Source organism: Ursus maritimus, unplaced genomic scaffold, assembly GCF_017311325.1.
Source record: "Ursus maritimus isolate PB19 unplaced genomic scaffold, ASM1731132v1 scaffold_2, whole genome shotgun sequence".
NCBI classification, from domain to species: Eukaryota; Metazoa; Chordata; class Mammalia; order Carnivora; family Ursidae; genus Ursus; species Ursus maritimus.
The window spans coordinates 20,844,877-20,870,284 of record NW_024424452.1 but is presented as its reverse complement, the minus strand read 5'-3'; the positions used below and the strand labels follow the sequence as shown (position 1 = coordinate 20,870,284).

Sequence of the window (25,408 nt, the reverse complement as noted above, 5' to 3'; positions counted from 1 at the left end):
GCATTTGACACAGTGCTTGGGGCCAGGTCGATGTTCAGTGGATGTTACTCACTCATTTCACAGACATTCAGCATTTGTCTTGGCTTTGACGAAGTGCTTGGATAGAGAGCCAAGCAAACTAGGTCCTGTTTTTGGGAAGTTCATGGTCTTGGAGCAGAGGAAACAGACATAGGATAGTCACAAAACAGGGCAGTAGGGGATATGATAGAACCTGCAGAAGCAAGTGGGTCCCCATATGGTCCCCTCATTGCCCCTACAGCATCTGCGCTTTGGGTGAGAATATGATTTTCTGGTGGGGTCAAGTTCTAATTCCCAGATAGTCTCCCTACCGCAGGCCATCAGGGGAGGACACATTTTAGGCAAGTATGTATAGTATTCCCTGCAGGGACTTGGTCCACCAGCCTCTTGTTGGGATCTGCTGGGTGATGGGGCTCCTAGAACGTCCTTCACTCCACTGCAGGTACAACTAAGAGCTGGGGTCGTGTTTGCCAAAGTACGGTGCATACACCCCTGTGCAAAATGGCTCTGGGCACAAAGGGTGACTTTGGCTGGTACGTAGATTTTAAATTACATTCACCTTTTAATTGGCTTTAATTCTGAGTGCCTCAAGGGAAATGTTTCCATTTGGTGCCAGCACACCTGCACCATCTTTTTTAACACTTCCCTACAGAGAGAGTAGCACGCTTCAGGTTCTGAGCTTTGGCAAACACCAGTTTCTAGGTCATTGGTTTGCTTTTATTTTATATATATGTACATATATATGTGTGTGTGTATATATATACTTTTTACAGATTTCTTCTATTTATGATAGCACGGTAAAGTCTTTGAATTTTTACACTTTGAGGAATTATAAGGCAAATACAGAAAACCACACAAAATCGATGTTTTAGTAATGAGTTATTATAAGGTTAAATTCCTCAAACCACCAGCTAGGTTGAGAACGGAACTGTGGCCAGCCACTCTTGAAGCTTGTTCGTGTTCTAATCTCAGTCTCCCGGCCAACAGTAGCTTGACTTCCTTGCGTGTCTTTATAGTTTTATCACTTGAGTCTTATCAGTCTCTTAATACGATAGTTTAAATCTTACCCATTTTTAGAAACTGGCTGTGTCTTTTAAGCCTTTTAATACAGTGATTTCTCCCCTCCATCCCTTCCTTTTACCTGTCCCTTTATCTGCTGAAAATCCTGGGCTGTTTGACCCAGAGCTTTTTTGGTCTGGATTTTGCTGACTGTACAGTCGTGGGGCCCCTGCACCTGCTTCCCGCCACCCCCCGTCGATGTTCTCCTGCAAACTGGTAGCCGGACCTAGAGCCTTGGCCAGACTCATGTCCAATCCCTTTGGTAAGAATGGAGGAGAAGGTGCACTCTTTCATTCAAAGGCAATGATGTCCCGTGTGCGTCTTTCTGTGATGTTGGCAACCCACTCACGCGATGCCTCGGCCCCTTAATGGTAATATCCTCTTCTGCCATTTCTTTTTCATGTATTTGTTGGAATGCCGCTAGGGAGACAGGCTGCCCCTCCTCAGTTGGCTGGTCCCGGTGGTCCTGTTCATATAGGAAAGGCAGGATCGGTGCTTGATTCCTTCTTGTTATTGGACAGTTTGTCATGAATTGGTTCATGATTATGCTCCAAAGGTGACTAAGATAGAATTGTTGCCTTTTTACTTCTAAAATAGAATTGTTGCCTAAAAGAAGAGAGTCAAGGTAAAGAAAAACATGACGTGAGCCACAGGTCACATCCTACGGGGTCTTGGCACAGATGGTGAAGGGAATTCCAAAGCTGGAGTTTTAGGGAATTAGGTGCTAAAGGCACTCAAGGGGTGACAGAGACTGGACCAAACTAGATTCTCAAACCTCCAGCTCTTCATCCCGCATCTTCTCTTCTTCCCATTGGGGGTCCCCAAGTTCACTGACTGACATCAGTAGATCAAGAAGAGATCTTGTTCTCAAGCAAGAGGCTGGACCAGCTTGGAGCACCGCTTTCCATTTCAACTGAATGTATTGAGATTGGGGGTATTAGTCATGTGCGACTAATATTAGCTCATTAATATACAATACCTTTGTTAGTAATTTACTGCTTTAAAAATGATAGTGGAGTGGATTTGAGGCGATTCTTTTCATCTTGCCCTCCCCCACTCACTTGTATTTCAGTATGCTTTCTGGCATTGGACAGTGGGGATGGAGTTTACCTGGGAATTGTGCAGTGCCCTAGTTCCCCTCAAGGGGCCCGTGTTGGCAGCCAACCCACAGTCTCCTGACCCAGCAAGGCCAAGGATGGAGCAGATCGCCATCTTGTTGGTTCAGATCAGATGAAGTCGCTACCGTGTCTCTGAGCTGCATTGTGGGGGGGGGGGGGGGGAGTGTAACTTTAAATGTCACAAGTGTGCTTGGCTTGAGAAGACGCACCCGCGGGCCTGCCGCCAAAGTCAGAGGCCACTGGGGGCTGAGCAGGTAACCGTCCCATCTCCCCTTCACCCAGTAGCAGATAGCTTTTTCAAGCACATATATTTTGATTTTACATAAATTAAATGTACTTCAAAGGCACAATAATGCCTACCACACGTGAGGCCCAGGGCTACGCTCTTAAGCCACATGACAGCCTTTGGATGCGTCCTGTCATCACCCTGTAGGACGAGCGGACTGAGGTCACACAGCGAGTACATTTTCAGGGTCAGGAGTTGAACCCAGGCAGCCCGGCTCCACCGAGCTTTACACTTAACCGCTGCAAGGGGGAGGTCTTTTGAATGTGCTGCGTGTGACTCACTGGATTTCTAGTCCGTCTGACACCCCTGGGGCAGAGCCACCAGCAGCCAGCCTGTGTGTAGGCTCCGGCGGGGGCCCGAGCCCTGGCCCCTGGCTCCCCTCACACGTGCTCAGTGAAGGCTCATGGTGCTCCTCAGCTTTTCCCTCTCCGGCGTGGAACTGACTCTCCATCCGAGCATCTACCATGTGTGGACTTGGAAAACTTCCTTTCACTTCTAGCCTCGCCAGAAAAATCTTGCAACGGAAGGGATTAGCTGGCATCTCACATTGTGGGAGAAAGGCTGGAGGATCTGGGATGTTGGGTAGTTTCCCCTGGACACAGCACGGGGTCCCGGGCCCACGGAACTCAGAGCCCAGGCGTCTGCTAGTACGTGATGTCGAGTTGCCACCCAACTGGCCTTAACGGGGTTGATAAAAACAGCAACAAGAAGCAGCAGCTAGCATTGTGAGCACTTTGGTGTGGGTCAGTCGGCAGGTATCCTCCCGGCACCTCCCCTGATAGACGCCGTTACTCTCCCCCTGCCTTGTAGATGAGGACACTGGTATCCAGAGATGTTAAGTAACTCATGCAGGGTCACACAGTAGATAAGGGGCGGAGCTGGGATCTGTTCTGCAAGACTCCAGAACCCCAGCCTTGCTCTCCTGCCCCTGCCTTAACTCCAGATTCCTTTTCCGAGTTTATAAGTCATTTTTACGTTAAGTCACGATTGCATCCAACTTTCACAAGAACACCATAAGCAAGGGCTGTTCACATTTCGGCACAAAGGAAAGCAACCCCCAGAGAGATGAATTGGCTGTGATATACAATTGGTAAGTGGCAGGTTTTCTAATACCCCTTGAAGGTGTTCTTTCGACTATGAAAGCGTCACCTACTTACCCCGCAAGGATCTGGCAATGATTGGAAAGGTTTTGTGGTGGGAGTGATTTTAAAATGTAGGGAGCACTGCATATGTAATGAGGCAAACCACCATTAGCATGGCTCAGGTGAGCTGGAAGGCTCCATTTCGGGGATGACCCATGGAGGTGGTCGTCTGGCTCGCACTCACCTTCTAGAATTGCATAGCCCCTGACCCCCTGATTATCGGTGCTGCAGAAGAGGAGGCAGGCTGGGCTGTGAAACAGCAGTCTCTCTGAAGCCAGCATCCCCTAAAAGTCAGATCATTCCTGCCAGTATACGGAGGCTACGAATGCTTATTGATTCTGTCAACAAATATTTATTTGTTGAAATAAATGTGTCAGGACCCAGCTGCATCCTTGTGAGGGGTACATCCGTGAACAAAAGAGATAAAGACCCTGTTGCTTTAGAATTTACATTCCAGTGGGGGAGACAGATAATAAACCACAAGAAATAATGGGGCTATAGAGATGGAGGGATTGGGTGGGGGAGATGCTATTTTTGATCGAATGGTCAAAGAGGAGTCTTTCTGATAAGGATGACATTTGAGCAGAGACCAGAGCAAGTGAGGGAGCGAGGCATGTGGCTATCTGGAGGCAAAGTGTTCTAGACAGGAGGAGGAAGAGTGAGTGTAAGTGCCCGAGGCGGGAACATGCTCAGCGTGTTTGAGGAGCAGAGAGGAGGCCAGTGTAGCCCGAGTGGATTGTCATTTTGCATTTTGTGACCCAGAATTCCTTTATGAATCAGCTACTTTAAAAAAATGACAAATCTAGTCCAATGTGCTGCAAATTTGATATGTTTTTCTTGCGAGCAACTTCGAATTTTGAAGATGAAAGACCCTTAATAGAATAAAAAAATTCTGAAGGTGGCCAAAATAGATAAAAGGGAGAAAGACACCCACCGCTATGCAAAACAACTTTTGTCATTCTTAGAATGATGCAGATTTCATTTCAAAAAAACTGTTTTAGAAAAGCAAAGTTCTATCGGAAGCATTCTCAAAAAATTGGATGAAAAGACTCTCTGACAAATATGGATGGCACAACGTGAACCGAAAATGAAAGGTATTAAGTTTTATTTAAGAGATGATTCTAAACGTGTTATAACTGAACACGCACATGGAAAAGAATCAGAAAGAGGCGCAGACAAATCAGAACGTTGCTTTGACTTAGGGAGGGGTCCGTAGATAATCGTCTTCATTTGGAATTTATATGATTTCAGAAATGTCTATCATAAAACAATTTCAAAGTGTTGAATGTGCCACAAGATGGCCAAAGTTAATACCCAAGGAGATGTAAAAGCCATCAGAAAGAGGCTGAATTTTAAAAATTGCTCATTAGACGAGCTGGGGTTTAGGCAAATTGTTCTAGAGGCACAAAGGGATAAGCATGAGCGCCTCTGTCAGATAAATCTGCGTCTGCGGCTAGTGGCTGTGTGACCTGTAGAAACAGCTCTGACTATTGAGTTCATCATCTTTAAAGTGAGCATAATAAGGGAGGGTTTAAAAAGATGACGGATGACGTGCCAAAGAAACAGTAAAGGGAGGCTACCTGCATGAATAGAGGTGGGTTTGAGGGGCGCCTGGCTCATGGGCACAAAAGGATTACGTTCCCTCCAGTCCTTCTGCAGTTTTTCCCAGGGACAATTGTCAGCCTGGCACATTCATGCAATTTCCCAACTGCCAGTGGGCACAGGCAGTTACGTCTCCTTAGCAAAACATCTATTTTAAATGTTTTCTTTTCAATTGAACATATGCACTTCTTTTTTTTTTTTTAAATAGAATTAGATTTTATGAGTCACTGAAGGACAGAAGTTACTTCCTCCCCAAATTTGCTGTCGTGGTCCAGCAAGAACTCAGTTGCAAGGCACGCCGGGAAGGGCGTCAACCCAGAATGCATGCGGGGATAGGGAGGGGGATAGGGATGATTCCACTTGTAGGGCTGGCCCCTGATGGTGTGTCCGTCGAGCACTGAGAGCGTCTGAGGGGTCCTGGTAACTCGGGATGGGCTCAGGGTTGGCAGCAGTATCCAAGGATATGGTTAGATGAAAGGGCGTTGCTGTAGGAGGCTCTGGCGTAGTCTCAGTCGGCAAGGGTTGGGTTGCAAGAAACAGAAATCCTCCTCCTCCTCCAAACTATCGCATGTTTTAAAAAGAGAGAGAGAGAGAGACAGAATTTTATTGGAAGGAAACAACCCAAAGGCAAAGATGTCCCTGAGCCACATGAAGAACTAGCACTTCAAAGCTTTCTAGAATAGATCTCTTGTTTCTTTCTCCCTGTTTTCTTTCTCTCTCCCTGATCATGGTAGCATAGCTTCCCTAGCCCCTTCGGCAGGTTGCCTATCTGCCGAATTCCCTGGGTACTAATTCATACTTGTAGGGCAGAGAATCTGATTGGTTCAGCATAGGTCAGACATTTGATTCCTGGCCCAGTCAGCTGGTAGTTGGCTACTGCTAACTCAGCTGGAACCTTTAGGAAGGGGGTTGTATCTACAGGGGAGGGGTATGGTGCTCGTGTCAGGTGGGAGATGCCATCTTGAGTGCAGGGAAACTAACCGTGTTGGAGCTAGTGGTACAAACATGGCGCTGAGGGTCTCCAAGGAGAGGAAGCTGGTGAGAGCTTCACAGGTATCAGGGCTTTAGGTAACGGAAGCTTCAGAGGATCCCAAGTTCAGGAAAGGACTCTGGAATGCAACCCGGGCCTATAAAGTGGGTGTGGGTAGGAAGAGACAGAGCCTGGGTCTCTCTGCCTTCTTAACAGTGGCCTTTGCACATTCATTCAACAACCAAAGGTCTATAGAAATCCAAGGAAGAGGAGGGGTGGTCCTAGGCCTTGAGAACTTTGCTCTATCTGTGGAAGGGCAAGGCTTGGAAAGCTGACCAAGAGAGTTAGAGGAGCAGCCATTGCTTGATTCTGATAGTGATTCTAAGGCTATAGAATAGAGAGGAAAGAAAAGTTGTGCTTGATGCATGTCCTTGACCACATGCTGACTTGAAGGAGGCTCTGTGAGTTTGCCCGGATGGGATGTGCATCACCTTTGCAAAACCCTCTGAAGGAGAAGCTATTCTTACCCCTTTCAGGGAAAGCAGGGAAGGTTTAGGATCTGTTGCAAGGTCTCAGAGTGGGTAAGCGGTATAACTGGGATTAAATCCAGGACTAGCGCTTGCTAAAGCCAGGGCTCTTAACCACGGCACCATACAGCTTCTCGAGAGGAGACGCATCTGAGCAGTAAGAGAAACAGTTTATGGAGAGGATTAATTCATTGGTCAGATTAGAAAATCATTAAAGATCACTCAATAGGTAAATGCTTACTGACACTCCCTTGAGAGCATGGGGGCGTGTGGTTAGAGTTGCCCACATTATCGATCCTCTCTGTCTATGGTATCTTATTAAAAGTGGCAGGTGTCCCCCCTGCCCCCGGGCAGTCACATGGGCATCCTGTCGCATCCCACTTTCAGCTGTCTTGGAGAAAGAAAGAATGATGATTTCTTTGAATTCTCTGCCCTACCCCAGACCCCCCAGATAAATTCGGCACATGCCTTGCAGTCAGTGTTTTAAATCAAACGACCCTTACACTCACACTCCAGATGCGAGACATCCTGTCCAGCCATTTTGCATGATGCAGTATGACAGACAGACATTTAGTTTTATGTACTTACTGATCAAATACGAGAGAATATGAAGAAAGGAGATTTAAAACTGACTGAAATCTTTTCATGCCGAGGGGACAAGGGCAACGGGTAACGAAGAATAACACCAAGAACAATGACAATTAGGGAAAAACACTTTGGAAGTTGAGCAGACTGGCTAGGTTGAAGAGAAAGATGGTGAGCTTGCCTTTCTGAGCTTTTAATTGGAGTTGACAGTGGGACACCCACGTAGAGACGTCCTGTAGCCAGCTGGAGCTGACTGGAGCTCAGGAGAAAGAAGGAGGATGGAAATATAAGTCAAGATTTTTATCAGCCCAGAGAGATGAGAGTTGAAGCTTTGAGCCGTGACATGTCCTCTTTGGAAAACTGAACAAGTAGGAGATTCTCAGTACTCAATACGTACTTTGTGATTTTCATGTAGTAGGGGACAGCAAATAGGTCCTAATCGAAAACTACTGTATGTGACCAGAAGAAAGATCTTTTGAGGCCTTGAAATAATTTTATCGGAAGAGTGGGGAACTCTGGCTGGCTCAGTCAGAAGAGCACACCACTCTTGATCTCGGGGTTGTAAGTTCGAGCCCCATGTTGGGTGTAGAGATTACTAAAAAAAAAAAAAAATAATAATAATAATAATAATAATAGATTTAAAAATAAGAGTGGGGAGCAAAGTCAAATTTCAGGGCACTACAGGGGGAATAATTATGTAAGAATCAGAGGCAGTGGGTGAGGGCCAGTTAGTTAGCTGACGCCCCCAGAGCTCCCTCTTTGTGCCTGTCACGCAATTTCTCTTATCACATTTTATTTTAGATTATGGCTCAAGTTAGTTGCATATTTGTTTTCACAAAGACTCTGAATTCTCTGAGGGCAAGGTCTATATCTTATTCAACATTTTTATCCCTTTAACACCTAATACATGACTTGCAAAAAGCTCAACAAAAGTTCTAAAATTCACTTTGCAGGAGTGCCTGGGTGGCTCAGTCACTTAAGCCTCTGCCTTTGGCTCAGGTCATGATCCCAGGGTCCTGGGATCGAGCCCCATGTCGGGCTCTCACCTTGGGGCTTTCTGCTCAGCGGGGAGCCTGCTTCTCCCTTTCCCTCTGCCTGCTGCTCCCCCTGCTTGTGCTCTCTCTCTCTTTGCCAAATAAATAAATAAAATCTAAATAAAATAAAATAAAATAATAAAATAAAATTCACTTTGCTCAAGATTGGCTCTAGATTGCCCCCCGCAGTGTTTTTCAAATTTTGACGTTCCTTTCTTTGGAGTGGGAGATGAACTTGGTGGTCCATGAACAAAAAGCATTTGTTTTAAACATAAGTCTGTTGAGGGATCAATGCAGCAAAGCCAGACTGGGTATAGCATAGAGTTGATAGACTCCAGATATGCATTTATTTTTTTACAGAGACAGTAAATTTCCACTTGTGACTTTAATATGAAGTTAAAATTTTTAAACATTGTGTTCCAGTGAAAAAGTGAGTCCATGGAAATATTTTAAAAATAAGTAAATTTTAGTAGATGAGGTGGACAAACAGTAAAATCTAGAAGCTGGTGTGTGAGAAAACCGAAGTTTGAAGGGTGATGGCCTTATGCCATGTCTCATAATCTGGTCCTCCCCTACCTTGCTCTCTTCTCTTTTGTAACTCCATACGCTCCTCTCTCCCTCTCAGCAGTCATAGCCATAAAATCAGGGGCTTCAGGGGGTAGTTATAGTGTTCAAGATACACATTAAAATAAACACAAGACTAAGAAGCTAAAGCCATATGCATCCGTAGCCCACCTGGAGTTCTCTTCCACCACATTTTGGGAAATGTTGCTGTTTGGAAGCTTACCTGGTCTCCCCACTCATCGGGGGAGTTCTTAACATCGGGCCTCGTGGATATATTCACAGCGGCATCTCTGACAGTAGAATAATGCCTAGCATCAGAGGGGGCATCATTAAGTGCTTGTTCAGAAAATGGAAGGCGAGCAGGATGCCAGCCACAGTGTTTTTCATATGTAAAGTACCAGTGTGCCAAAGCCGGACTCAGTACAGTTCAAAGATGATGGATCTGAGGATTTCCCCGCATACGGTTCGTGGTAGAAAACAAACCACAAAACGTGGCATTATCTACAGTGGAGCTCTCCCTGATGTTGGGATTCTAACTAATGAGTTTGGGGGGCAAGCTGAGTTCTTCCAAGCAGAAAGCAAGCAAGTGAAATCTCTCCCTCACTTACTTTTCTCTCTGTGGCCAATGCCATCTGCTAGTTTTAAAAATAATTTTTAAAAGCAAGTGTTTTGGTTCCCTTCAACGTGCAGCAAAGACAGATGCTATTTTTAAGGCTTGTTTTCTATCAAAAAACCCCAAAGAACCAGGGGCTGGGTGTTGGCAGTTCTGACTGACTGTCTCCACTCTGCCACTAACTTGTATGTGACCCTTTTTTTGCAAATCTTATATGCCTTGGACACTGAGAAACCAAAGCGATAATTCTGCCTCCCTCTCTGCCTCTCATTAAAGATGTTGTAAGGGTCAAGTAGTATCGGTCTGAGAAACCCCTCGGCTTGTCAGAAATAGTTGATTAACCTGTACTTCTCGCCTGTGACCTGCCAGCTTCTTCTTGATGTGCAGCTGGGGCTCTACTTCCCTTCTCTCCCCTCCTGGACTGGAAACATTTAGAGGGGAGGACACAGCCACACGTCCATGCAATGTCTGGCTCAGAACCTTACCAGGAACAGCCTGGAACAGACCTGCCTGGGTTCAAATCCCAGCTGTGCCGCTGAACAGCTGAGTGACTCTCAGGGAGTTACTTACCCTTGTATGGGCTTTAACTTTCACGTCTTTAGAAGGGGGAGCAGGGTAATAGTGTCTTGTTGGGTTGTCTAGAGAGATAAGTGAGGCAAAATATAGAAAGCAATTTGTTCAGTCCCATAATAATTGCTCACAAGATGGTAGCTTTATTTCATAAGAGCTATCATTGCAATTATCAGACACTCAATACACATTGGACAAATGCATCTATGAGTGTTCCGTATAAGATAAAGTTCTGTGCACTGTAAGAAAGATTTTGTTAATGGTGGATGAAACATTTGTGATAGGGCCAACATCACGCTAGAGCACTTCACGCATGTCATCTTCGTTCTCGCTGGGCTCCTGGTCTCAAAGTCCCGCATCACAGCTTTGCAGCTTTGGGCAGCAAACCTCCTTTTACATTGTGACCCAGCCATACCAACCTATAATATAATGAAAACACACATTTCACAACATAACACCTAGGGGTACTCTGTGCAGGGCGCTCTGATCATTTCCATTCTGTTCTCTTTGATTTTTTTATTAAGTTGATCATGTGACTTGAGCTAAGTGGAAATCTCTAAGAAGAGGTGAAGTCATTTGTTCAATTAGCAGACACCCCTTGATGGAAGGAGAGGGGGAAAATCTCATGGAGGCATCCCCCAAGGACCATAACACTTATGTCTCTCACTGAGTTCTAGAAACAACACTGTGGTTCAGTAGTTATTATTATTATTATTATTATTATTATTATTATTATTATTATTAATCTCCATGTCACAGATGAGGAGATCCAGATGTTTAATAACCTTTCCAAACCATCCAGCTATCAGGAAGCAAAGCTGGGTTCCAAATAAAGTCCGTTCAGCACCATTCTCCGGGCACCTACTATGAGCTAGTCATGGAATAGGAACGCAGCCCCTGACTCTGGAGGAGTTCCCATCTCCCTTGAAAGACATGTTTAAAGAATTCCCTGAATGGGGTATAGATTTCTTTTTCTGGCCCAAATTCTTTTCCTTCTGGATATGCCCTCCGAGGCCACTACTTCTCAAATTCTAATAATTCATTTTTCCCCCATAGTCACTATATTAGATATCTACTACAATACGTCAGACTTCAATAGCTTAAACCATTGATAAACATCTCACAGTTTCTGTGGGTCAGGAACTCATGAGTGGCTAACCTGGGTGGTTCTGGCTTGGGGGGTCCCACATGAAAGTTGTCGTCAGCTGTCGTCTGGGCTGAAGTCATCAGAAGGCTTGACTGGGGCTGGAGGGTCTGTTCCCAAAGAGCCTCCCTCTCGTGGCTGGGGAGTTGGTGCTGGCTGTTGGCAGGAGGCCTAGGTTCTTTGCCTAATGTACCTTCCTAAGGTGCTGCTAGAGCATTCCCATGACCTGGCAGCTGGCTTCCCCCAAACCAGTGATCTAAGAGAGAGCAAAATGGAAGCCACAGTATCTTTTGTGACCTAGTCATGGAAATCACACACTGTCATTTTTACAGTATTCTACTGGTTACACAAGTCAGTCCTATTCTTTGTAGGAAGAGGCTACTATGCAAGGACGTGAACACCAGGAGGTGGAAATCATGGGGGGCCATCATGAAGGCTGATTACTACGGCTACTTATTATCTGTAATATGATCTATGTATTTGTTTTCCATTCTTTATTGCAATTAGCTTTATCCTAAACAATAATATCCATGAAGTCATAATATTAATGTGCTAATTATATTTTCCAGTACAAACAAATATAACTTTATGGTTATTAATTTTTAAAAAAATTCATGTACCACCTATGCCCAGTTGCATACTTCCTGTGGCACAAATATTACACTTGGGGAATAAAGGGCCTGGCAAATGGGACCCTGTCATAGAGTCCTGAGGGTTTTGATCCTAAATCCCAGCTATTCCCTGCTTTCCATGTGGAACCTGAGAAATACGGTGTGTTGATGTTGTGGCTTGCTCCCTTGTCCTAGGACCGCCTGTACTTTGTGATGGAGTATGTGAACGGGGGCGACCTCATGTACCACATCCAACAAGTCGGCCGGTTTAAGGAGCCTCACGCTGTGTAAGTACAAACTTGTGCTGTGCTTTTCCCTCGGGATACTTGGGTGGGGTATTAGTTACCTTGGGTTTTCAGCTGAATAGGGATTCTTAACATCTTGAGCTGCTTCTTCATGAGAAACCTATGGCCAGGGACAAAGGTATTCTGCTCAATATTGGATACTTCTTTCTTTCCTTGACACCAGCTAAGAACTTGAAGCTTGAAAACCACAGCTATTTCTTTATCTCTGATTTTTCCCCTGACTCCTAAGCTAAGGAAAGACCCCGTAGATTCCTTGGGGGATGTCATGGTAGCTTCCGTTTATTCATTCTCTGGTCTTTCTTGAGAACTTACTATGTGCCAGGCCCAGAGAGTTGGTAGAAACTTGCTCAAGATCACAGGGCTGGTGTGAGACAGATCCACATTCTTCTGACCCAGATTTTTGCTCTTGTGAGCTGCCCTACACCGCTCACTCTCTTGGATGCCCTCCTTCCCTGGGGGATGATGGATCAAGTTGCTTTGTGCCTGTGCCCCGTGGCTCCTGGGTGGGGAGACTGATTTGGGTTTTTGGAAATGTGTTTCCCCTGCTGAGTCCATTCTGTCCCTGTCAGTCCCCAAGGCAGCCAGTCTTTTCTTTTGAAAACTCGGATCTCATCATGTTCTTCCCCTGCTGGTGAACAGGAACAGCAAGTCATTGGATTAGCACAGATAACCTCTCCTGAGCAGTTGGCTAAGATCTCATTGTCCCTCTAAGAAGCCCCCCAGGACTCACACAGAGGCTTGCTGACTCCTGTTCAGCTCAGTTTTGCCCTCTCCCCTCCCACCTGCTGAGGTGGTAAGCCCTGTATTCTGGTAGGGTTTGCATTCTAGATAGCTCCATGCGCCATGCCTAGGTCTTGCCACGATTCTAAGGGAACCGTGGGCTTGGCTCTTCTTTTACTTCTAACACCTAATTGACCACAGACCCTCATCCCATTATCACACAAAACAAATTGTCAGGACTCTTAACAGTTCCCTAAAGCCCCACCTAACCCTGTGGTATAACTGGGACTTTCTGATTCTCTCAAAATCTCTTTCCTTCTGGGCCTCCGTTAAGAGCTTACACGTTGGGCAGATGCTGTGCCATTCCTTAGCCATATAACTTGGCCAAGTCATTTTCTCTCACTGACCCTCAATTCCTCATTTAAGGAAGAGGGAGGTAATAGTAGGACCTACCTCACAGGATGGTTATTAGAATGTAATCAGATAATGACCTACAATGATGGTATGTAGACAGTAAGCCTTCAACAGATTAGCTGTTAGTATTCAGATACTTGAATTTGCCTTAGACTGAAACTCACTCTCCTGCCAGTCTGTCCTCCCCCATGGCCTCCTCCCCGCTGGGCAGCTGCTGAACCTCTGCCCACCCCAATTTGTCCTGGAGGCAGGCTCGTGGCTCTCTAAACCCTGTTCATTCATCCACACCCCCATACTTTGTGTTATGAGTTGTGTGGCTGACCATCCACAGTAGGATGTGAATGCCCCACGCCTAGTTCAATATTGTATTGAATTCTGAGGGTTTGCCAGGCATACAGTGTCCTTGAATCTCTCCATTGCTTTTTTTTTTTTTTCTAATTTCAGATTTTACGCTGCCGAAATTGCCATCGGTCTGTTCTTCTTACAGAGCAAGGGCATCATTTACCGGTAAGTGAGCACTGCAACCCCTTCCTTCCCCTCCGCTCCCTCAGCTCCTCCCCTCCCTGCCTCTTTCTTTAACTGCTTTTAAAATTAGAATCCGTGGTGGGGGAGGAATCCTCCAGCCTGACTTGGGCATGTGTTCTGCCAGGCAGCATCGCCCACTGCCCTGGCAAAGTTTGGGCAGCTCTAGATGGTGATGGAAGATTGCTATGGACCCCACCACCAGTGACGGTTCAGAGCCTCAGACGTGAGACCATTTGCTTGAAGGAGGGCAGGCTCTCCAGTAGGGGCCCAGCATTTCCTTCTCTTGCCTTGGGACCCCAAATCTGGGGAGCAAGCAGAGAATCTGGGCTGGCAGGATATAATAGATCCTATTATTATGAGTTTTTTTTGTTTCTTTGTAACTACGATTTAGAAATGAATCTCTGAAATGCTTGCCCTGAAAGACGGGATTGAGTTCAGGACTTGGCATTTGCCCGTTTTTGGAGGAGCAAGTGTATGATCATAGCTGTATGAGTCATACCATTTTATATTTCACGCAAGACAGACTACTGAGCCTGAGGCTGCTATTTGTCAGTGAGTCCGGGGTGTATGATTCTCCTTACACCACATGGATGCAAATGGCATAGGCAGTGCAGGCTCGGGCTGGTTGCTTATGCAAGAGAGGCTGGCAGGGGCCTGGGGCTTCCAAAGGGTCCTCGGCATGGACGAAGGTCTATCTAAAAAATCGTGAAGAGCCATAAAATTCCATGCCATTCATTTAGCTGACAGACACTTATTAAAAGCCTACTATGTGCTAAGCACTCTTCTAGACAGTGCGGATGCAACAGGGAAGAAAACAGGCAAAACCTCCTGCCTTTGGAGAACTTCAGTTGTAGTGGTGGGAGACAGATACGTAGATCACAGAGATACAGTCTGTCAAGTAGTGACAAACGCTATGGAGAAAAGCGGAGCAAGGAAGGGGGCTGGCGTGTGCCACATGGTGATGGGGGTGCCTGTCACTCTGTGGAGAGCGCGGGATTGGTGTCTTGCTGCAACTGAAGGATGTGGGGCCAAAAAGCGTAAAAAGATGAGCCCTGGCGGTCTCAAGGCAGGTCGTGGAGGGGAGACTGTGGGCTCTGGTGGACTGGAGAAATAGAAGGTGGGCACTTTGCGAGAAGCCTGCAGAGTCCAGGGGCCTTGTTTTCTTTTTTTTTAAAACTCCCTGAAGTGGTGATATGAATCTAGCAGGGGAAGGGACAATCATCCTGAGTACATAGAGTCCCTTCTCCGCTTTGTTATTCCTGATAGTAGAGGGATGAAGGTCAGGAAGAGGAGTGGTTTCACCTGGCACATAGGAGAGCTCAGTGAAGAAATAGAAAGAGAGAGAAGAAGAAGAATTTAAACTGTAAATCGCGTGCTTATTCTGGCCATGCTTGCCCTCAGTGAACCAGTAGCACTGTGTGTGCAAGAGACAGACCTGATTCCATTTCCTTTTTGACCGCCATAGTGGGAGCATCTTGTGCCAAATGGAACCCTGGTGTTGAAGGGTACACATTGTCTTCCATATGACATGACCCCTAATTCAAGCCAGTAACTTCATCAGAGGCTTATCTAAAGAAATAGGGATCATGGATACTCTACATGATTTTCACCTTATGTGTTGACATTAGAACCTAACTCTTGGACAGGATGGGTCTTGGCTAGAATAGAACTGGCCACTGAGGTTTGCTGAGAAGATTAATTGTGGGACTGCAAGTTTATTGGAAGAAAATCCAGTCCCAGGGGAGAGACCAGGAGAGGAAATAGAGTTTCTTGTCAATTGGGTTGGGATTCAGACTTGGGTTTCCAATCTCATAGGGTCATGGCTTGGGGCTGGGATCCAGGACCTTCGCCATTCCAATTATAAAATATAAAGATTAGATTTTGGTGCTAAGACATTGCCTAACTCAAAGCTCTCTCTACTAACACATTCTCCCATTCTTCCTCAACTATTCATACTTTTTAGGGGACACTTATTACTCTTTAAGGCATTCAGCATCTGAATCCCTTTCATTTGTGTGTAGGAACAAAGTCCATTTCCTGCTCTACAGACGAAAAATTCCAGATACTCTCACAGCCTCTTTGCAGCAAGTGCAGGCACACAACCCAGGCTCTGACACTTGTCACACTCACACAACACCATGAATCAGAAGGTAGTGACCAAGAAAGGCAGAGACTGTAGAATCAAGAGAGTCCATAGTAATCAGCTACATCTAGTTTTCCGGAGGGATGAGGGGGAGCCGCTCTTAGCAACAATATCCAGAGTCCAGTATTAGGCTTCATGCAACAAGATGTCTACCCCATGGTGGCATCTGTGACACCTTTGCTGGACTAGCTCTGCATTGCAATTAAGCTTTGTTCCTGGCTGCCTAGCCTCTCAATCTGGTTCTCCATTCAGCCTCCTTGGAGAATCTGTGGACTCCCGATGCCTTTATAACAATCCCTTTCCAGGTTGAAATGATCACAGTTGACTTTTGTTGCTCACAATCAAAAACCTTGACTGAGACAGAGATTTTGAAATTGATAATCTAATGAAAACCTGTAAAAAAAATTACATGGCAGAAGATGTATGGTTTTATAACTTCTTTGAGATGACCTTCATGTGATGAGGTATTTTAAAGTGTTACAAATTTCTCCCTCTTTCATTTAGATCTCTAGTTAACTGGAGAATTCTTAAGTTAAGTGAATGAAGAATTAGGTTAGACTTGCCCTCTCTGAGGACCGTGGCTGGAGATGTTGGGTGCGGGGGAGACAAAGATCCTTCCAAGCTTCGTGTCTTATTTATGGATCACCATCCATAGAATGTGTGATGATTTTGCCCTTGATGGATTTCTGAAACTGAAAACAATTGCTCCAGCCCCCTTTTGGAGCAGAAATGAAGGATTATTACATTAAACCAAAGAAGGCAGTAGACTTTCAAAAAAACATATGGGACAGTGAATATGACTGGGTTGTCCCTCAGCTGCATAAACTGCTGACTCTTTGTACCTGAAGCTCCTTTTTTTTTTTTTTAAGATTGTATTTATGTATTTCTTTCTTTCTTTATGTAGTGAGTGGGGGGAGGGACGGACGGAGAGGGAGAGAGAGAGAGACTCTCAGGCAGACTCCATGCTGAGCACAGAGCCCGACACAGGGCTCGATCTCACGACCCTGAGACCATGACCTGAGCCGGAATCATGACTCAGATGCTTAACCAACTGAGCCACCCAGGTGCCCCCTGAAGCTCCTTTTCCATAACATACAAAGTTGTTATCACTTTCCTAGTTGCCCCAGTGCCTCTTTGGGGGCATGTGATCAAGCTGAGGGGAATGTCATGGGTCTCTGTTAATCAAATCAGATGTAGACCTGGCATGTTTAGGTGAAGCAAGTTGCCACAAAGTCCAGTTTAAGTTCTAAGCTGGCATTCAGAGACCACCGTGGTTTGTAGATAAGCATGAAGGCTGAATATGGTGGTACCATGGACAGCACCAAAGAGCATGGTATGTTGCTGTTGGCAAATGGGGTGCAAGTGGGCCCCCCCTTGGATGAACGGACCTCTCAGACACAGATAGGAGATGCCAGTATGTTTTTTTCAGGTTGAATTCTTTTATTTGAAGGTGACGACAGCAACTCAATTCAAACTAACTTGTTAAAAGAGATATTTTTTAGCTGACATAACTGAAAAGTCCACGGGGCAGATGTGACTTTACGCCAGGCTGGATCCAGGGGCTCAAATGATATTATGAGTGTTCACTTTATCACCTTCCCTCTAGGTTCTGTGTTATCTCTACTTGCTTTCTTCTCCACCTGGTGACCCCTGGCACTTCTAGACTTACATTCTACCACCTGAGCAATCCCAATGTAAAAAGAGCTCATCTCTTTCCTGACAATACCACCAAAAGTGCCAGAGCTAATGCTCAATGGCTTTGATTAACTGTTTTTGGATCACATGGCCATTCCTGCAGCAGTCACTGTGACCAGCAGAATGAGGTGTTTCCAGTGGCCAGGATAGGCCCACATGACCACTCATGGAGCCAGGAGCTGGGATCAGCACCACCAACCTTACATGGTTGAGAATCAGGGAAGGATGGTCCTTCAAAGGATTATGGGGATGCTGTCATCACAAGATGCTAAAACAGGCAGGGACCACAGATGTCCACCACCCAATGAAGATGATTTAAGATAGAGGTCTGAATTGAATAGTAGACCGCATTACCTCTCAGGAAGTTGGACTCTATTGAGATTGAAGAAGACTGGCCCACAGATCATCACTACTCATTGATACTAAAACACCAAGTGTTGACAGGGAAGAGAAAGTGTGATGGTATTGGAGTAATCCAATATGCTGGGAATGTGCGAGCATTTCCAAAAATAATCAAGCTCTCCTCATCAACATGGATGAAATAAAAGAATGAGAGTATAGCACATATCCTTTACGTTTAAGCTCAAATGTTACCTCCATGGAGGTAACACTTTCCTGGCATCCTCTTTACAGAAGCCTTCCCCCGTTACTAACTCATCATCCTCTTCATTTTCTTCACACCACCCGTCAAAGTGTATAGCAATCATAGATTAATAACCACGTAATAGTTAGATAATATATAATAATTATCATTAATGATCATGTAATAATTATAGATTTGAACATTTGTTAATTATCTTTTTTCCTCTACTGGAATTTAATCTGAACAGAAGCAAAATGTTTATTTATCTTGTTCACAGTATATACCTAGCTCCAAGCATAGTGCCTGTCACATAGTAGGTGTGCAACACTTTTTTTTTTTTTTTTTTGGTTGAAAGGATCAGTGGGAACTCTTGGAGGTCATGTCCTAGGAATCAGCCTAGGAGAGCTTGAGCATTTGAAGCTAAATAAGATTCTTTCCATCAGGTTTTTTTTTTCCCTCCATGATCTTCAGAGATATTTCAAAAAATAATAATAATTTTGTGAAAAACGTACCTTACTGTGAAATGTAAGGGGTCCATAAAGCATAAGGATTGACTCTTGAAATGCTCCTGGGTACAAGAACCCTCCATGGATGCTCTGCTCTTTATTTAGATTCCTGTGGATCTCTCTTCTGAGAGCTGCTGTCTCATTGTGTCCTTGTGAGATGCTTGGCACAGTTGGATCTATAAAAAAAGGAAAAACAGACAAGTTTGTGGACCCCTCTTTGTCGGCCAGATTATAAACTATTAGAGGGCAAGGGCTGCCTTATACTCACTTCTGTGCTTCCCCAACACCTAGCACAGTGTTTTGCATGTCACGAGTGACTGTTGGTTGACTTGAAATAAATAGCATTTGTTAAATCCTTCAATTTTTATGTCTGCCGCAGTGACCTCAAACTTGACAATGTGATGCTGGATTCAGAGGGCCACATCAAGATTGCTGATTTTGGCATGTGCAAAGAAAACATCTGGGATGGGGTGACCACCAAGACATTCTGTGGCACTCCAGACTACATCGCCCCTGAGGTGAGAGCTGACGGGATCCCTAACACATCCATGTTGCATTGATGTTTCCCCTGTGCCCTAGATGACCGTATCAGAGCTGGGAAAGGTCCAGGGGGGTACCTGGTAAGCAAACCTCAGGCTAGACCTTCTCCTGTACTCTAAATCGTTCCTTGGAGATAACACATGCAAATTAACTTTGCACACATCCAGAAGCTCAGGCCCAAAATACATCAAGGTTTGGGGAAAATTTAAATAAAACTCAAAAAGAACCATCCACCACACATCAGGAAAATTCTTCAAGCTGCTATGGCTCATGGCCATATGATACTGCCTCATTATGACATTGAAACGTTTGTTAAGAGGAGGGAAAGAGAGACAGAGAGGGCTTTCCTGAGCTGACATATGACACAGGATCTATGTACTGATACTAAACCCTGAAGGACTTAGAATTTTTCTTTCTGTGAGTAAGATATAAATGAAAGGGAAAAGATTTAATTCTAGTGCCTCCCCCTCCCTTCCCAAAGGAAACGGTCAGTTGCAGAATGGATTTCCCCAACATATCATGGTACAGAATTTGTGCCAGATGATAGCCTTCCTTTTTCTCTGAATTGGTGCTTGGAGAAGTGGCATTTTGCAATCTGTTACTAGATTTTTAAGGAAAGAAACTGAGGATGTGACACAGAGTCTTGGAAATAGGTATTCTAGAATTCTTTTCTTGACTGTCAGTCACTTATTTGGAACAATGGTGATAGGAGACCCCATATAACTAAATAATTTGCCACAAAATTTAAAACCTGCATACTCTTTTACCAAAACAGTTCTTCTTCTAGGAACTTAGCTTGCAGTGCGCGCACACACACACACACACACACACACACACACAGCTGAAATGTTATGTGTTCAAAGTCCTTTCTTCTTTACAGTGCTATTTTTAAATAATGAAAAATAGGAAACAACCTCAAAGACCATCAATAAAAGAATGATTAGCTAAAATATGCTACATTCACGTTAAGAAGTACCATGCAGCTCTTATAAAGATCAGAGTATATCCATATGTACTAACTTGAACAGTGTCTGTCAATCAAGGAATGGACAATGGACTGAATTATTTATAGTATGAAATACCACATCAATTCAATTCAAAAGATTGAGTTATGTATGTAGATATGGAAAGATCTTTGAAACATATCGTTAAGAGAAAGAAATCAAGGTACAGTGAACAATTATATGCCAACAAGCTGGACAACCTAGAAGAAATGGAAAATTTTTTAGAAACATGCAACTTAATAAGATTGAATCAGGAAGAAATAGAAAATCCGAATAGACCAATTACTAGTAAGGAGATTGAATTAGTAATCAAAAATCTCCCAAAGAAGAAAAGCTCAGGACTAGATAGCCTCACTGGTGAATTTTACCAAGCATTTAAAAAAGAATTAACACCAATCTTTCTCAGATTTTTCTGAAAAATCAGAGGAGGGAAGACTCCCAAACTATTTTTACAAGGCTAGCATTATTCTAATATCAAAAACAGAAAAGGACACTACTAGAAAAGAAAACCACAGGCCAATATCCCTGATGGGTGTAGATAGAAAAATTCTCAATAAAATACTAGTAGACTGAATTCAGGAGCACATTAAAAGGATCATTCACCATGACCTAGTGGGATTTATCCCTGGGATGCAAGGATGACTCAACATATGCAAATCAATCATTGTAATACATCATTAATAGAATAAAAAGAATCATATCATTTCAATAGATGCAGAAAAAAAAAACAAGGGATAAGACAAGGGTGTCCATTCTCACTACTCCTATGCAACATAGTACTAAAAGTCCTAGTTAGAACAATCTGGCAGGAAAGAAATAAAAGTACCAGAATTGGAAAGGAAGAAATAAAACTGGTCTCTGTTTGCATATGACATAATTTTATACATAGAAGATCCTAAAGACTTAACCAAAACTTTTAGATCTAATCAATGAATTCAGTAAAGTTACAAGATACAGTATTAGTATACAAATATCAGTAGCATTTCTATACATTAACAACAAATTTTCTGAAAATGAAATGAAGAAATGGATCCCATTTTACAATAGCATCAAAAACAATACAATACTTAGGACTAAATTTAAGAAGATAAAATATTTCTACTCTGAGAACTACAAGATATTGCTGAAAGAAATTGAAAAAGATACAAATAAATGGGAAGACATCCCATGTTCACAAATTAGAATTAATTTTGTCAAAATGTCAATACTACCAAAAGCCATCAATAGATTCAATGAAATCACTATCAAGATTTCAGCTGCATTTTTGACAGAAGTACAAAGAACACCACCCAAATTTATGTGGAACTACAAAAGATCCTGAACAGCCAAAGAAATGAGAAAAAAAGAGGTGCCTGAGTGTCTAAGTTGGTTGCGTCAGACTCTTCTTGATTTTGGCTCAGGTCATGATCTCAGGATTGTGAGATTGAACCCCATGTCAGGCTTCATGCTGGGTGTGGAGCCTGCTTAAGATTCTCCCTCTCCCTCTGCCCCTCCCATCTCCCCACTCACGTGCACTCTATCTCTCTCTGAAGAAAGAAAGAAAAAGGAAGGAAGGAAGGAAAGAAAAGAAAGAGGGAGAGAGAAGAAAGAGGAAAGGAGGAAGGAAAGAAAGAAGGAAAGAAGGGAGCAAAGAAGGAAGGAAAGAAAGACAAATCAGGAGGCCTTATACTATTGATTTGAAGCTATACTATGAAGTTGTAGTCATCAAAACAATATGGTACTGGCATAAAAACAGATAAGTAGACAAACGGAGCAGAATCAAGAGCCCAGAACAAAACCTAAGTATATATGGTCAACTAATGTTTGACAAGCAAACCAAGAATAGTCAATGGAGAAGACGTCTCTTTAATAAATGGTGCTGAGATAATTGCGTATTCATATGTAAAAGAATGAGTGGTATCCTACACCACTCACAAGAATGAACTCAAAATGGGTTAATGACTTAAATGTAAGACCCGAAATCATGAAACTCCTAGAAGAAACCATAGAGCAGAGCTCCTCAACATGGGTCTTGGTCATGATTTTGGGATATGACACCTAAAGCACTAGCAACAAAATCAAAATAACACACATCAAACTAAAAACCTGCACAGCAAAAGAAATCACCAACAAAGTGAGGAGAAAACCTATGGGATGGGAAAAAATATTTGCAAACCATATCTCTGATAAGGGGTTAATATCCAAAATAGATAAAGAACTCATACATCTCAACAGCAAACAAAACAAATAACACAATTAAAAAATGGGCAAAGGACCCATATAGACATTCTAAAAAAAACCCAAAAACACCACAAAAACACAAAAAACATACAAAAGCCAACAGGCACATGAAAAGATGCGCAGTATCACTCATCATTAGGGAAATGCAAATTAAAACCACAATGAGATTATCCCCTCACGCCTGTTAAGATGGCCATTATCAAAAAGACAAGAGACAACAAGTGTTGGGAAGATGTGGAGAAGAGGGAACTCTTGTAACAGTGGATGGGATTGTAAATTGGTGTAGCCACGCTGGAAAACAGTGTGGAGGATCTTCAAAAAAATTCAAAATAGAGCTACCATATGACCCAGCAATTCCACTTCTGGGAATATATCCAAAGAGGAGAAAAAAACACAGATACTAACTCAAAAAGATATCTGCACTCCCATGTTTATTGCAGCATTATTTACAAGACATGGACACAACCTAAGTGTCCATCGATGGATGAACGGATGAAGAAGTTGTGGTATATATACAGAATGAACTATTATTCAGGCCATAGAAAACATGGATGGACGTTGAAGGCATTATGCTAAGTGAAATAAGTCAGAGAAAGGCAAATACTGTATGATCTCACTTATATGTGGAATCTTGAAAAAAGAAAAAACCAAACTCGTAGAAAAAGAGATCAGACTTGTGGTTCCCAGAGGTGGAAGATGGGGAGGGGGATTGTGGGAGGATGGTCAAGAGGTACAAACTTCCAGTTATAAGTAAGTACTAAGGAGGTAATGTACAACTTGATGCCCATAGCAAACACTGCTGTATGATCTAGAAGAAAGTTAAGAGAATATATACTAAGAGTTCTCATCACAAGGGAGAAAGCTTTTTTCCTTTTTTTCCCTTTCTTTTTAGCGCATCTATATGAGAAAGTCGATGTTAGTTGAACTTATTTTAATCATTTTCCACAATATATGTAAATCAGACCATCATGGTGTGTGCCTTAAACTTGCACAATGGTGTATGTCGGTTATTGCTCAATAAAGCTGGGAGGAAGAAATCAAGGTACAGAATGTTAAATACAATATGATACCATATATGGAAAACAACAACAATACACAGAACACTGCTGTATGTTTCCTATGAGTATGTAGAAATACACGTAAAGGCATAGAAAAGCTGGAAGGCTCCAGACTGATCTTACAACATGGTTACCACTGAGGGTAAGAGCACAGTAAAGACAAATTTAGCTCAATCTGTATGCTGTGTACGTTTTTCACAAGGTAAACATATTTGTGTATTACTTGAATAATTAAAAGTAATCTTTTTTAAAAAATCCTTTACAGATTTCTCCTACTATTGATGGTAGAGCCTAACTCTGAAAACTTTCATAAGCCAAAATGGTGCGAAGCAAAGAAGAAATTCTATAGCAATAGCAGTTTTACATAGGAAAAAAATGTTAGTGTTCTCAGACCCAAAAAATAACCTCTTGGGCTTTTCTGAGACCTTAGGACACATCTGGCTAGTGGATGCATAAAATAAATCGAAATCAAGCACAGATGCTCACACCATTCAAAGCTGTGACTGCTTGATGCTGGGTGAAGTTCCCTGGGAAGGAGCTTGGCGGTTCCACTCTCGCTGCCTCTGTAATGACTCCCTGCAAACCAAATGCTGAATTCAATTTTTGCTCTTTGCCTTTATTGTAAAAGCAAAAGTCCTCTCCGGATTTCCTTCAGTTAACGGAAACAGGTACTAATGTAGGTCTTTCGTAAAAGCGAAGTGGCGGAACGCGAACTTTCAAAAAGCAGGGGACACCTGTATTAGAACGCAGTGGTGTTTTCCCTACATGTCNNNCCTCCTTATTATCATTTTGCTAAGCAGTTAGGGCATCAGACAATTCCTTGATCTGCCATGAGTTCGGCAATCTCTTGTTCCAAACTCACTGCAGTTCACTGTCACCCGGGATGCTTTTAAAATGTAGGCTGCCCAGGCGTTAGCGTGGATCAACTGAATCCAGGTCTCTACAGGGAGGACCCCCATATCTGTGATTTTCCAGAATTCCCAGTGGTTGCGATGCACCAGGCGGACACCTGGTGTTGTGTTTCTGGGGAAGCTGCTCCCTCCTCCAGCCCCCTGATGGAAGGAATAAGCAGGGGTCCAGCTTTTGCCCTGGCTTTGCCATTAACTAACCACCTCACCTTCTGGCAATTTCTTTTGCCTCCCAGGTTCTATTTTCCTTTGTAAAAGGATTAACTTGTTAGGTTGTCATGAGGATCAAAGAAGACATGAAGTACTTTAAAAGTGTGAAAACACTTTCAATAAGTGTTCTCATAGAAAGCTTTCCCTTCAGTCTCTTACAGTTTAATTCTCCTCAGAGGGGGTTTCTGACATTAGGGTGAACGCAGAGGCGGCAGATGGAGTTCAACAAACGGACATCCGTTTTATAGCCAGGTTTTCTTGGATGCATTCATTGAGTAAAACAACCACTGAATGAGAAAACTTCCTAGTTACAACTAACATTTTGAGGGCATAATGTGTGAGAAGCACACATTTCTCTTTCATCCTTGCAAAACCCTATGACATGGATATTTTAAAATTCCTTTTGTAGGGGAGGAAACCGAGACATCAAGAATTTAAGTAACCTCCCCCAGGGTCACATGACTCAGAAATAGCGGTCATGATTCAAAGTCTGGACAGTCTGACCCACACGCCTCTGACCTGAAGCTTTGCTATAGATCACCTTTTAAACCCTTTGATACAGTTAGTTTTACATGCCTACAATTTGAAAGGAGGATGGTCATATGGCTATTCTAGACTTTGCCATGCTCTGGCTATTTGGTAATAAGTATGAAAAACCTTAAAACTATACATACCATTACAGAAGACTTGAACAGACCTTTTTCCAAAGAAGACATCCAGATGGCCAACAGACA

The 25,408-nt window shown here is 43.5% G+C and overlaps 1 protein-coding gene across 1 annotated transcript in view; it reads left to right on the top strand.

Moving 5' to 3' along the window:
• PRKCB (protein kinase C beta) overlaps positions 1–25,408 on the top strand; it is a 314,044-nt gene that overhangs the window by 255,530 nt on the left and 33,106 nt on the right. Inside the window, 3 exon segments of the mRNA XM_040635210.1 lie at positions 12,039–12,130; positions 13,727–13,789; positions 19,114–19,252. Of these exon segments, the coding sequence (XP_040491144.1) occupies positions 12,039–12,130; positions 13,727–13,789; positions 19,114–19,252 (294 nt within the window).